The following is a 13584-nucleotide window of genomic DNA, read 5'->3' as shown; positions in this document are numbered from 1 at the left end:
ATCAGCGCTCCTTTACTGGGCCTGTTACGAGACCCGATAATAGTTTAGCAAGGGCTGCACGGACGTCGTTGCCAATGTCCTTGCAGGCCTTGCTTAAACAGTAGACATAACCTATCCATGCTCCAGGGCTGCTATCCTTGACCTGGAGCGTGGATAGGTAATGTCTGTTTGTAGAATCATCAGCCGCCGGCCGTGCATTATTGTTACACGTAGCGATGCGCAGATGGCGGACGATTTTAGGTTTTGGCCTAAAGCAACGATCAGGCCAATTGTTTCATCAGCTGATTGTTGTCTTTATTACACTGGCCGTTAATCGGCCGAATCGGGACAATTCAGCCAATTATCGCTCTGTAATAGGGCCCTTAAGCTATATCTTTCTAATCCCGGGAAACACCTTTTAAATTAGTGTGTACCAGTGAACAACAGAACACAGGGACTTCGTAAGGGTCATTAAAATGAATGAGGCGTGTCACATTATATGTCAGCCTCCTATCCATGGCGGAATACCTATAGAAACCTGTGCTGTACACCATTAACACTGAATGTAGCCTAAAGGCCCTATTACACGGAACGATAATCGTTAAAAAAATTCGCTAAAACGATCGAAGTGAACGATTATCTGTCCGTGTAATAACACCCAACGATTAAACGACGAATGAAAAATCGTTCATTTTGTTGAAAAATTATCGTTGGTCGTTCGCCGATCTTTCTCATATTTGTCCGTGTAATAAGTCGTTCGCCAATTAAACACGTTGTGTGGACTGTCCTGAGGAACTATTAGCGACCATATAACGATGCAAAAACGATCATAACTTATCAGTGAATGTAATAATCTCAGAATCGTTCGCTACAAAATCGTTAGCGAATAGAGATGAGCGAACATGCTGGTCCGAGCTTGGTACTCGTGCGAGTATTAGGGTACTCGATGGTGCTTGTTACTCGGACGAGCATCTTGCGATACTCGAGACAATGGCATCTTCCTCTTCCTGCATGTTTGATGGCTTTTTTTTTCAGCCAATCATCATGCAGGAGAGTCTTTGGGAGCTTGTAGCATCACGTGGGAACCCTACATGTCGATAGCAGCGATTGGCTGGCCAGATCAGATGACCTTGGCATATAAGAATCAGGTCCTAGGGTGCTCGCGTCAGACACAGGCTGGATGAGCATAGGGAGAGAGCTGCTGTCTGTTAGGCAGGGAATTAGTGTGCCATTAGGCAGGAATCCGACACGAAGAACCCAACAGTCCTATCTAAGGGCTTAAAATTTTTAAAACATAGATTTTTTTGCTGGCTTGGACTTGTAGTGCAGCTGTCAGTAGTCAATTTGTCCTGTTGCTGACATTACCTCACTGTGCTGTGTCCTGTGCACGTGGTGCCTTAAAAAAAAAGCACCAGTTATACACATACTGTATACGACCACCCGACTGTTGCCCAGAATTTGGCATAATGGGGCCATTAGGCAGCCCCAGAGGCGTCCATGCATCCTGCCCCTGCTGTTTCCTGTCCATTTCTGTGGTGTTTCCATAATTTTCTGAGGTTTCCAGGTTTTCCCACAACCTTCCCTGTGCAGAGCTTTGGTCCCCTGCAAAAATGCTTGTAGTTCCCATTGACTTCAATGGGGTTCGTTACTTGAAACGAGCATCTGAGCATTTTAGTACTCTCTCATCTCCTATTAGCAAACGATCGTTATAGTGAATCTTTTATCGATACTCCTTCCGGGTAATACAGGCTTTAGTCTGTCCCCATATCTGCACTTCAGATGCACAGGTCGCTGTCTTACGTTTACACGGAACGATTATTGTGCGAATTTGTATGATAACGATCGAATTCGAATGATAATTGTACGTGTAAACGCGGCGAACGACGAGCGAGAAATCGTTCATTTTGATCTTTTAACATGTTCTTAAATCGTCGTTCGCAAAAATTTCGCAGATCGTTCCGTGTAAACAGTCGTTCACTGATTTTACCTATGTGTGAGATGGGCTTAAGCGATCGCAAAACGAAATTTCTGTACGATATATCGTTCCATCTAAACGCTGATCGTTATAAAAAAAAAAAAAAACGTTACTTCGAAATCGTTAATCGTACGATCGAGCGAATTATCGCTCCCTGTAAATTTAGCATTAGGGTCCATTTACACAGAAAGAATATCTGCCAAAGATTTAAAGCCAAAGCCAGAAACAGAATATAAACAGAGATCCGGTCATAAAGGAAAGCCTGAGATCTCTCCTCTTTTCAAATCCGTTCCTGGTTTTGGCTTCAAATCTTTGGCAGATAATCTTTCTGTGTAAATGGAAATTTAGGAAACTCTATCACCACAAGGGGCCTTTTAAGGTGAAGATCAAACAATCCCTGAGGCTGTGCAGCTGCTCATCTGTCAAGTGCAATCCACGTCATTCATAATGTTCCTTCTTGATGCAGAATCCAGAGCAGATTGATCATGGCACCTGTAATATAACAGACTGTAATACTGTTAGGGCAGAGCTGAAAGCCGCTCATCGCTATATGGCCGTCCTTGGACAATCTGCTTTGTAGAAAAATACCTTGACCATAAACTCTCTTCCTCTACTGGGTCCCGGCATCATCTATAATTTGTGGGGTAATCAGGCAAGTAAGTGTTGACTCTCCCTGCAGCGCCACCACTGGAGAAAAGAGGCATTACACAATGTTCTTCCACATCAGTGCAGGACGGGGAAAATGCCGCTCTTTGTAGTTGCTCTTCACATAGGAAGATCCTGATCAGAGGACTAACCCCCCCCCCCCCATTTATTATCCCAAAATAGGGTGATGTTTCCAAGCTAGACTACTACTTTTATGCAATTTATAGCCGCAAACTTGGCTAATTTGAAGGGGTTTTACTTACTACATTAGAAAATCTGCAAACTGTTTTCAGCCCTGTATGAAAGCACCTGCACAGTTTAGTACAGTAGTCTACACAGGGGTCAATGAAGACTAGACAGAATGGACCCTGTCAGTTTTTTTTTTACCCGTGTCCTGTCATATCCCATCCCTGAAACTCGCAGCAGGCTGGAGACCTGTAGTGTGAACAGCTGGATGAGCATTATTAGTACAGGGGGCATCATCACCATAGGGGGGCATGATTTTATATGATGACACAGGGGGCACTATTATTATATAGGGACATTATTACCGTATGGGGCGGGGTCTCTAGGTTCTCCATGGATGGGGCTTATTTCTCCAGCACATCCAACAGATCGATGGAATTTACATCTAAGGATCTGGAGGCCGAGTCACCATCTTGTTCTCTTTGTCCTGTACAATGTCTGCTGTGTGACCCCCGGGGCATTATCCGCTGCCATTAGGGCCTCTCTTGGTGTGTACAATGGTCAGGTAGGTGGTCGGTGTCACAGTAACATCCACATGATGCCAGGACACAAGGTCTCCAGGAGAACATTGCCCATCACACTGCCCCCGCCATCTTGTCTTCTTCCCATAATGCATCCTGGTGCCATCTCCTCCCCAGGTATTGCTGCGTTTACACGGAACGATTATCGTGCGAATTTGCACGATAACGATTGAATTCGAACGATAGTAGTACATGTAAACGCAGCGAACGATCAAGCGACAAGCGAGAAATCGTTCATTTTGATTTTTGAACATGTTCCGACGTTTACGTTCCGTGTAAACAGTCGTTCACCGATTTTAACTATGTGCGAGATAGGCTTAAGCGATCGCAAAACGTTTTTTCCGTACGATATATCTTTCCGTTTAAACGCTGATCGTTCTAAAAAGAAACATTGTTCTTTCGATATCGTTAATCGTAGGATCGGCCAAATTATCGCTCTGTGGAAAACGCAGCATAAGTGATGCACTTGCACCTGGCTGTCCACATGGTGTAACGTGATCCATCTGGCCAGACGCCTTCTTCCACTGCTCCAGTTTTGATGCTTCTTTGCCCATTGTAGACACTATTAGTGGTGGACAAGGGTTAGCATTGTCCCTTATCCATGAGCATCTTATACCGTGTACATTAGTCGGCCATGCTTATGGGGGGGGGAGGGGTATCAGGTGCCTGTGCCTCCTGCGCTATTATCTGCTATTACGTATGTCTTATATGGCTGCTTACATGAAATAAATTAAAATAAGTATTTTAGCATAACATCCAGATAAAGGGATTGCAGCTTGCTGGCAGTATGAAGCGAGCTAAAGGTTGATAGATCATACAAGGTCAGCCTTAGCGTCACTGGAGAGAACTGCAGGGGGGAGAGCTTGTTTTCCCTCCCAGCAGGAAGCCGTTTTTCCTTCATCAGTCCTTGGTGTGGGATCATTATACCCGTAATGATAATATTCCCACAATGCCGGGTCTATAGGATCCTATGGCCGTGCGGTGGACGTCCTCTTATTGTTGGAATGCGGCTGCGTGTTCTCTTCTATATTATGTGTGTGTGAACACGGAAAACATTCTCACATCTGTGTCAACATGCAGGCGGGATGCTGCGCCCAGCGTCTCATTCCTCTGCACTGCTGGGCTGTAATAATAATAATACATAATGTGACATAGCGGGGCCACAGAAAAAGCCAACCGGCCGCCCGCAATCTGTTCTCTAAGAAAGGTAATGGCCGTACGCCTTCACTTCAGCAGGATCAGCTTATGATCAGGTATGGAGCGCCTATGTGGGCACCTGCTGCGTAAAGCTCCTGTTGCTAGGCAACAAATTCACCATTCATTCAGTCACTTGTAATAATGATTGTTCCCTTTTCATACACCTCGGGGGAGATTTATCAAACATGGTGGAAAGTGAAACTGGCTCAGTCGCCCCTAGCAACCAATCAGATTCCATCTTTCATTTCCCAAAGTGTCTGTGAGGAATGAAAGGTGGAATCTGATTGGTTGCCAGGGGCAACTGGGCCAATTCTACTTTACAACAGCTTGATAAATCTCCCCCCTTATCTCTAGATCAGAATAGACAGTTTACAAAGAGTGTCTCTCAATCTGGAGGACCTGTCCTGTCCTGTATTACACAGACAACCTATTGATATTAAACAGCACAGTGTACTACCTCATTCCTCCTGTGGTGGCACTGCAGGTAAATTAAACACTACAGATGAGCGAACCTGGAGCATGCTGGAGTCCATCTGAACCCGAACTTTCGGCATTTGATTAGCGGTGGCTGCTGAAGTTGGATAAAGCCCTAAGGCTATGTGGAAATCATGGATATAGTCATTGGCTGTATCCATGTTTTCCAGACAACCTTACAGCTTTATCCAAGTTCAGCAGCCACTGCTAATCGAATACCGAACGTTCAGGTTCGGATGGACTCGAACCCGAACCCGGTTCGCTCATCTCTATTAAACATCAAGCAGTTTTATAGTAGAAATGTTCTTTGTTGTCTATAGCAACCAATCACAGCTAACCTTTTATTTTACCAGGACTTGTGTATATTTGAAAGCTGACATTGGTTGCTATGGGCAACAAACAAATGAATCACATGCTTCAGTTCTCCTGTGGTGGCGCTGCAGGGATTTACGCACAGATTTACAACTGGTTCCTGGGGATGGGGACGCCTTTTGATTAACTTGTTTACAAGGGATCATTCTCCAAAAAAAGGATTTTCTCTAATAACAACTTTAAAGGGAACCTGTCACCCGGCATTACGGCGCAGAGCCCGTCCGACCCCCTGGTGGAGCCCCGGATACTTATCCTTTCCTGCAAGTCCCGCTCCTGGACCCGGGCCCTGGACGGAGATATCAGCGCCATAAGGTGAGCGTGCGCTGTATGCAAATTACCAGAGATGAGTCCGATGCCCATAGAGAATGACTGGAGCCGTCATTCTCTATGGGCGTCGGACTCCTCTCTACAGAGCACGTGCACCGCTCCCGAAGGTGAGATCTCCGTCCCAGGACCGGGTCCAGGAGCAGGACTTGCAGGAAAGGGTTTGTATCCGGGGCTCCACTGGGGGGGTCAGGCGGGTTCTGCGCCGTAATGCCGGGTGACAGGTTCCCTTTAAGAGTGGCAACAAAAATACCCCCATAGGGCAAGAGTGGTGCAATTTCTGGAAAATAGAAAAAGCAGCCGTTAAGACACGTACCGCGGATCAGCAGCGGATTTTACAGTGCGGATTTAATGCTGTGTTCATTTATCTAGTCAAATCTGCTGCGGATCTGCAGCAGAAAATCAGCTGCGATATGGTACGTGTGGAGCTACCCTAAAGGACACCTCTGGCGCTGATTAAAAAAAAAACAAAAAACCCTGAACTGAAGCTCCAGTTAGTGTCTTCATTTTTTCTTCACTTCCTGGTTTGGAGTTTCCCATGATGCACTTTGTCTCCTGTGATATCTAACTGACTCTGTGGGACTGTTAGATGGTTTACATCTTGTTGAGCCAGTCAGAGCTGAGCAACCTGAATCATCTGACAAAGGGAGGCTAAGGGAAACAGGGCTAAGACCAGTTCCCCTCTTAATGATGTCATTGTCACAAAATGGCTGCCATGGGGTCAACAGTCATTAGGTAAGAATGAGTTCACTTCACTTCCTGGTGGGGGTTTAAGGTGGGGGGGGGAGATAGGGAAGGGGGGCAGATAGGTGGTTGAAGCATATTACAAAGTTATATAACTTTGAAATGTGTTTCAATTACTGGGAAAAAGATTTTCGCAGTAGTATCCCTTTAAGGGTAGCTTCACACAGACCGTATCGCATCGGATTTTCTGCTGTGGATCCGCAGCAGATCCACATTTGTCATGGCATTCCGCTGTGTTTGCTCAGTGTGAACAGGGCCTTAGGGTGCGTTTACACATACAGGATCTGCAGCAGATTTGAGGGCAACTTCAAATCTGCTGCAGATCTACTGCAGATCCTGTATGTGTGAACGCACCATAAGGGTGCATTCACACATACAGGATCTGCAGCAGATTTGAAGTTGCAGATTTAATGCAAATCTAATCTGGGCCATCAAATCTGCTGCAGATGCTGTACGTATGAACGCAAAGGGTTTTCCAGGATTAGAAAAACATTGCTGTTTTTTTTTTCAGAAAAGCACCCCCTCAGTTTGTGTGTGGTATTACAGCTCAGTCTATTAAAGTCATTAGAGCTGAGCTTCAATATAATACACACTTCCCTTACGTCCCATTGGCATCACAACATATGGGGTAAATTCGCCCCTGCGAGCCCCTGGGACGAAGGAATATTTAATGAAAAAATAACAATTAAATTTTAATCCCCTCCTCCATGAGGTATAAATAGGCTCCACCTCCCCCTAGACCTCAGTCTTTTTTTACTTCGTTGCTGTTAGCCCTAGGGGACTTTGTCCCTCCTCCGTTTTTATGCTTTGTTAACCTGTTGCATTCAGGTTTTCTCTCCAGGTAATGATTGCTGGGATGCCGCTGGAGCCGGTGTCCAGGTAGTATCCTGATATTTGCTTCTGCAGGTCTTAGCTTTTAAGTTTTTCTTACCTAGTGCGTCTTGGAACGCACTCTGCGTGTCACCTGAGCCACTGGCTTTTCTTCCAGTCGCATTCGACTGTGGAACGCATCGGCGATGCGTGTGTCTCACTGCGGCGTCGGCGTGATGTCATTTCCGAGGCCGGCAGCGGCGCGCGCTCTCTGCACGCCGGATTAGCTGTGTGTTCAAGGCAGAAGGTAAGCTGTTGCTACCTCTAGGTCTGGCTGTCTTCCTCTGGAAGGATTTTCTGTGGCTCATTTGGATCTAATAGAAAACATCTGAGTGCAAAGTGCTGTGATCTCTCTTCTATATACTTAAAAGTAAGTGTTGCTGCCACCTAGTGTCTCTTTCCGGTATCACTCTAGCCAGGCTAGTGGTTTATATGTATTGTAATCCATTGATTATTTGCAGATGTCTGAAATGGAGACCAGTCCTGCTGCTGGCAAAAGACCTTCTAAGGAAGCACTTCATGTGCCGAGTGTGAGACTCCTCTACCTGACGGCTATGGATACCGTAGGAGGATCATTTTTTCCAGATAAGATTCATCCTTTCTTTCATAAAAATATTTATGAATGCCTATGTGTTTCAGTACGCTGTCCTTCATGCAGACCTAAACCTATGAGGAGCCTGATGTTCAGGATGTAGTTGTATGGGTCAAGGACTATGTGCAAAAGACTTTAGCGGCTAATGAGAATCGCCGCCCGTGTCCTAAGTTAAAGACCAAATGGAGTATTTCTCTCTCTACTCCCAGCCTTTGAGTATATTACTTTATGGCTGTAGGATTATGGTCATTTTCAGTTTTACTGTGATTGATGAAGTTAAGTCATCATCTTCTTCTGAAACCTCTTCTACTTCTGAAGATGAGAGAATTATTCAGGGGGTATTTCACAGCTGATAGAATTCACAAGCTGCTAAGCTGTGCAAGCTGAAATACACCCTGAGGAAATAGAAGAGGATAAGGACTCGTCCTCCTCAAAAAAGCCTAGGGCTTTTTCTGTGGGTAAGACTTCATTGTCTATGTTACAGGTGCAATGGAAAGAACCGGAAAAGGCTCCGGGTTTGAGCAAGAGGTTTAAGACCTTATATGTTCTCAAGGAAGAACAATGTAAGGACTGGATTGAGCCTCCAAAGGTGGACCCGGCCATAGCCAAACTGTCGAAACGTACTGTGCTGCCTGCGGAGGACGGATCCAATCTTAAGGATCTGATGGATAGAAGGGTGGAGGTAGCCCTCAAGAGATCATATACGGCAGCGGCAGCCCAAGGGGCAGTCTCCATTTCTTCTTTTGAGGTTTCTAGAAGCCTAAGAAGATGGCTGGCCAAGGTCCAGGAAAATTTGGAAGGTAGAGCTAGCAGGGACAAGGTCCTTCGCTCCTTAAAAAAGGTCATTATGGCCATTGACTTCCTCTGCGATGCTGCATCTCAGAGAACCAGGTTAGCGTAAAAAAACTAGTACGCTCTCGACCGCTGCCAAAGGGCGCTATGGTTAAAACCCTGGGTTGGAGATGCTAACTCCAAAATTCAGCTCTGTAATATTGAGTTCCAGCCAGGTAGGCTGTTTGGCTCTGAGCTGGATAAATTAATGGAGGAATTGTCTGACAAGGAGGGGAAGTCCCTACCATTGTCCTATAAAAGCCGTGATTCCTTTCGCAGAGCAAAATCTCCTCAGCGAGGCAAAGGGAGATACCAGTACAGAGGTCGAGAAAGAAACTATTCCAGAAGAGGTTCCGGGAAGCAGCAGAATAAGGACACCAACAAGAAACCAGACTTCTGACGCAGAAGCAGTCCAGTGGGGGGACGTCTGAGTTTGTTTCTCCCTGCCTGGGAAGAATTAAGAAAAGATCACTGGGTGTTAAATATTATTCAAAATGGTTATGTCCTTCATTTATCATCTCTTCCTCCTCCAAGATTTCTTCTTTCAAGAAATCTTAAGCCAGAAAGACACTTAGTCCTAGAGACAGAAATTCTTTACCTCCTTTCCATTGAGGCTCTAGAGGATGTTCCTCTATCCGAGATCGGTCAGGGAGTTTACTCCCCAGTGTTTCTAGTGCTGAAGCCATCCGGAAATTGGAGGCTTATTATAGATTTGCGATATCTCAACAGGTGCATCGTAAAGAAGACGTTCCACATGGAGAACATAAGATCGGTAAAATCTATCCTCCAGGAGGGAGATTTTATGGTCACCGTAGATCTACCGGATGCATATCTTCATGTACCGATTCTGAAGGCTCACAGAAGATTTTTAAGAATTGCCATCCAAATCCAGGGGAAGGTAAGACACTTACAATTCAAAGTCCTTCCATCCGGAATACCTCCGCACCCTTTGTTTTCACAAAGGTAGTGTCACCATGATGGTTCGCTTCCGTCTACAGGGGATAAAGTTATCCCTTACCTGGACGATTGGTTGATTATGACTCAGACTCAGGATCTTCTGAGAGTTCAGTTGAACTATGTCCAGGACATACTTCAACAATTAGGTTGGTTTATCAACATAGAGAAATCAGACTTAATTCCTAATTCCTCCTCGTCAGGTATCCATAAGAACATTAATGCGCTTTCTAGGGCTCCTTGCCTCAGCTGCCGACGCGGTGCCATGGGCGTTATGGCACATGAGATTTCTTCAGAGAGAAGCACTAACAGTATGGAACCGAGGACTGAAGGACTTGGATGCGATGCATGTTCTATCGACTCAAACAAGACCTTCTCTAATGTGGTGGACACAAGTCAAACATGGAGTTTTAATTTCAGAACCACACTGGATAACCATCACGACAGATGCTTCAGGAACAGGTTGGGGAGCTCATCTGACAGTCATCACGACTGCAGGATCTTGGAGTCAATAGGAATCCGCTCTGCCCTCCAACGTGAGGGAGCTCAGAGCGATTTACCTAGCTCTTGTTCATTTTTCTCCTCTTATTTTACAGAGAGCAGTCAGAATCCGGATGAACGACATGGCCTGCGTGGCGTACCTAAACAGGGAGGTAACAGATCCCCTTCTCTCCTCAGGGAAGTAGAGAAGATATTCTGTTGGGCAGAAACCAGAATAACCAGACTTTCTGCCATTCATATCTGGGGTGTCGACAATACATTGGCGAGTCGAGGCCTGACATTACCGGGGGAATGGTCTCTCTCAAGGAGAGTGTTCATTCAGTTAACCCAGAGGTGGGGGCTTCCTCAGAGAGACCTCATGGCATCAGCAAGCAATGCCAAACTGAGGAATTTCTGTTCCCTTTATAGGGCAGACAATCCCACGGTAGTGGACTCAATGACAATACCATGGACATACCAGCTGGCGTATATCTTTCCTCCCATAGCCATGATTCCCAGAGTTTGATGAAGATCAGTTGTCAGTGATAATAATAACTTCCTTCTGGCCGAAGAGGGCATGGTTCACCCTGCCCATGAATATGAGCAGAGGGGAATTTTGGAGGTTACCTCTGCATCCGGATCTAATATTCCAGGGTCAACATCTGTGCAGGAATCTTTCCAGCCTCAGCTTGACAGCTTGGAGACTGAGAGGACCGTATTAGACTCTAGTTTTTCTGAGAAGGTATAGTATACTCTTTCTCACGCTCGTAGTAGCACTACAAATAAATCTTATGCACGTATTTGGAAGATTTTTCAAGATTGGTGTGCAAGCAGGAGTATTGATGGACTTAAACCTTCTACTCCACAGTCATTGGAGTTTTTACAGGAAGGCTTCTATAAAGGATTAAAACCTAGTTCCATCAAGGTGCAGATAGCAGCCCTCTCTGCACACCTAAACTCACGTTTCTTTCAGATCTTGGAGGTAAAGAATTTTGTTAAGGCTAGACTAGGCCTAACCTGGTAAAGCAGGTAGACCCATGGGACTTATCCTTTGTGTTGAGACGCCTGTGTCTTCCTCCCTTTAAGCCTTGGGAGGAAGTAGACTTCAAGTTAACATTGAAAGTTTCTCTTTTACTAGCCATTACCTCTGCTAAGAGAGTTGGAGAACTTCAAGCCCTTGGCTCTGCACCTCCATATGTGATTTTTTCCCAAGACAAGGTTATCCTTAGGTTCCTTCCAGGATTCCTGCCTATGGTGGCTTCATTTGCCAACATCAACCAGCCTATAGTATTGCCTGTATTTTCTCCTACTGGATCATCTAAAGAAGACTTGGATCTTTCTTTATTGGACGTATCCAGAGCTATCAAGATCTATCTACATAGAGTAGGTGATTTTCGTAAAGACGAGAATTTTTTTATCCCTTTCGCAGGAAAGAACAAGAGGAGAAAGGCTTCAAAACCTTCAATATCCAGATGGATCTGTGACTCCATTGCCTTATGTTACTCTTCTGCTGATCTGGATCCACCAGAATTTACCAGGGCTCACTCTACTAGAGCTGTGGCCTCCACTTGAGGACATATGCCAGGCAGCTACCTGGTCGTTTTTGACTACCTTTGTGAGATATTTTAGGCTGGATACTTCTTTCTTGTCAAGAACAACCTTTGCAAGATCTGTTCTTAATGCGGACGTAATAAATAACCCGCCCATTGGGGATAATGCTTGCTAATTCCCCATATGTTGTGATGCCAATGGGACGTAAGGGAAGCTAAAATTATTATGTTAATTTGTTTTCCCTGAGACCCATTGGCATCACAAGACTCCCTCCCTGTGTTTTATGTTTCTTTATAATTAGACTGAGGTCTAGGGGGAGGTGGAGCCTATTTATACCTCATGGAGGAGAGGATTAAAATTTAATTGTTATTTTTTCATTAAATATTCCTTCGTCCCAGGGGCTCGCAGGGGCGAATTTACCCGATATGTTGTGATGCCAATGGGTCTCAGGGAAAACAAATTAACATAATAATTTTAGCATCCTGAGGACATGTGTGGTGCTGTTTTAGGAAGAAAGTAACGATTGGACTGATGTGCTGCAGAAAATCCATGCTCTGCTCTGCTGTGAAAATTTAACCCTTTAGTGACCGGCCTATTTTGGACCCTACTGATCAAGCAATTTTCTTACTTTTTTCAATGCCGCCTTCCAAGAGTCATACCGTTGTTTTATTTTTGGCCACATAGCCATATGAGGTCATGTTTTTTTTGTGGGACAGCTGAATTTTTATTAACCTCTTTTTGTATAGATAAATATTATTTAAAATTTTTCTTAATTTTAAAGCAATTGTACCACTAGTTCATTGGGTTTTTGTTCTTTACATGAATAAACAGGCACCAGTGCGGGGATGCCGGTGCCGCAGACCTTTATTTGAACCACGGACTGGTTCCCACGCAAGGGCCGGTTTATTATCGAGCACCGGCCGGGCATAAAGCACTGGGGGCTGGCCTGTCCGCTGCCAGTGTGATGAGCTGCCCTCCCCTCTGTGACACGACTCCATTGATTCTAATGGAGCCACGTCACAGAGAGGAGGGCAGGTCGTCACACTGGGGGCAGCCGACCAATCCCCAGTGCTTCGTGCCTGGGCAGTGCTTGCTAATAGACCAATGCCATGTGCAGGAACTAGGCAGTGGTTAAAAAAAAAAAGGACTGCACCACTGGCATCCCCATGCCAGCCTATTCATGTAAAGAACAAAAAAGCAATGTACTGGTGGTACATTTGCTTTGAACTTATCCTATTTATCGAGCAGTAGAAGTAATGGTATAGTTATACAGCTTGAGCAGTTACGGACACAACAATACCAAACATGTATACTTTTTTGTTGTTTTTTTATGTTTTATGTAACAATGTAAGTAATTATTTTGTATGGGGAATAAAATGACATTTTATTATTGGGGCTAAGATGGGGAAAGGGGGTATATATGTTTTACTGCACACTTTTTTCACATCTACACTAGTGTACATTAGTGTATAATAACCAGTGATGATCTGATACAATACACTGCACTACCACCTTAGTATTGTATATGTCAGCATTATTCTGCCTCTGGCATGGCTGTGTAGAGGCAAAAAAAGGATCTGAAGCCAGACCCCAGAAGTAGACTTCCGATTGGTAAGTATTACACTCTTACACCACCGGAACCCGTTACATGCCCCTATTGTGATTTGACAGTGGCATGCAAGGGGTTAAATTACCTGGAGTAGCGCATTCTCCGCTACAGGTAGTTACAGCAGAGACCAGCCGACATCACCTACGATGCTGGTGCAGGAGTGCGGCATACACTTATTCCGATCAGGCTGCAAAAAAGGCGTATGTATCAGAATAAGGCC

General features: G+C 45.0%; 1 protein-coding gene across 1 annotated transcript in view; it reads left to right on the top strand.

Annotated features, from left to right (window-relative positions):
- Positions 1–6374: 6374 nt before the first annotated feature.
- LOC138794129 (high-affinity choline transporter 1-like) overlaps positions 6375–13584 on the top strand; it is a gene marked incomplete at its 5' end in the record, with an annotated part of 78763 nt that continues 71553 nt past the window's right edge. The window contains one exon of the mRNA XM_069972898.1: positions 6375–6468. Within this exon, the coding sequence (XP_069828999.1) occupies positions 6375–6468 (94 nt within the window). The remainder of the gene's footprint in view (positions 6469–13584) is intronic.

The sequence above is a fragment of the Dendropsophus ebraccatus genome, chromosome 5 (genome assembly GCF_027789765.1).
Source record: "Dendropsophus ebraccatus isolate aDenEbr1 chromosome 5, aDenEbr1.pat, whole genome shotgun sequence".
Lineage (NCBI taxonomy): Eukaryota > Metazoa > Chordata > Amphibia > Anura > Hylidae > Dendropsophus > Dendropsophus ebraccatus.
This window is presented reverse-complemented; position numbering and strand designations above follow the sequence as displayed.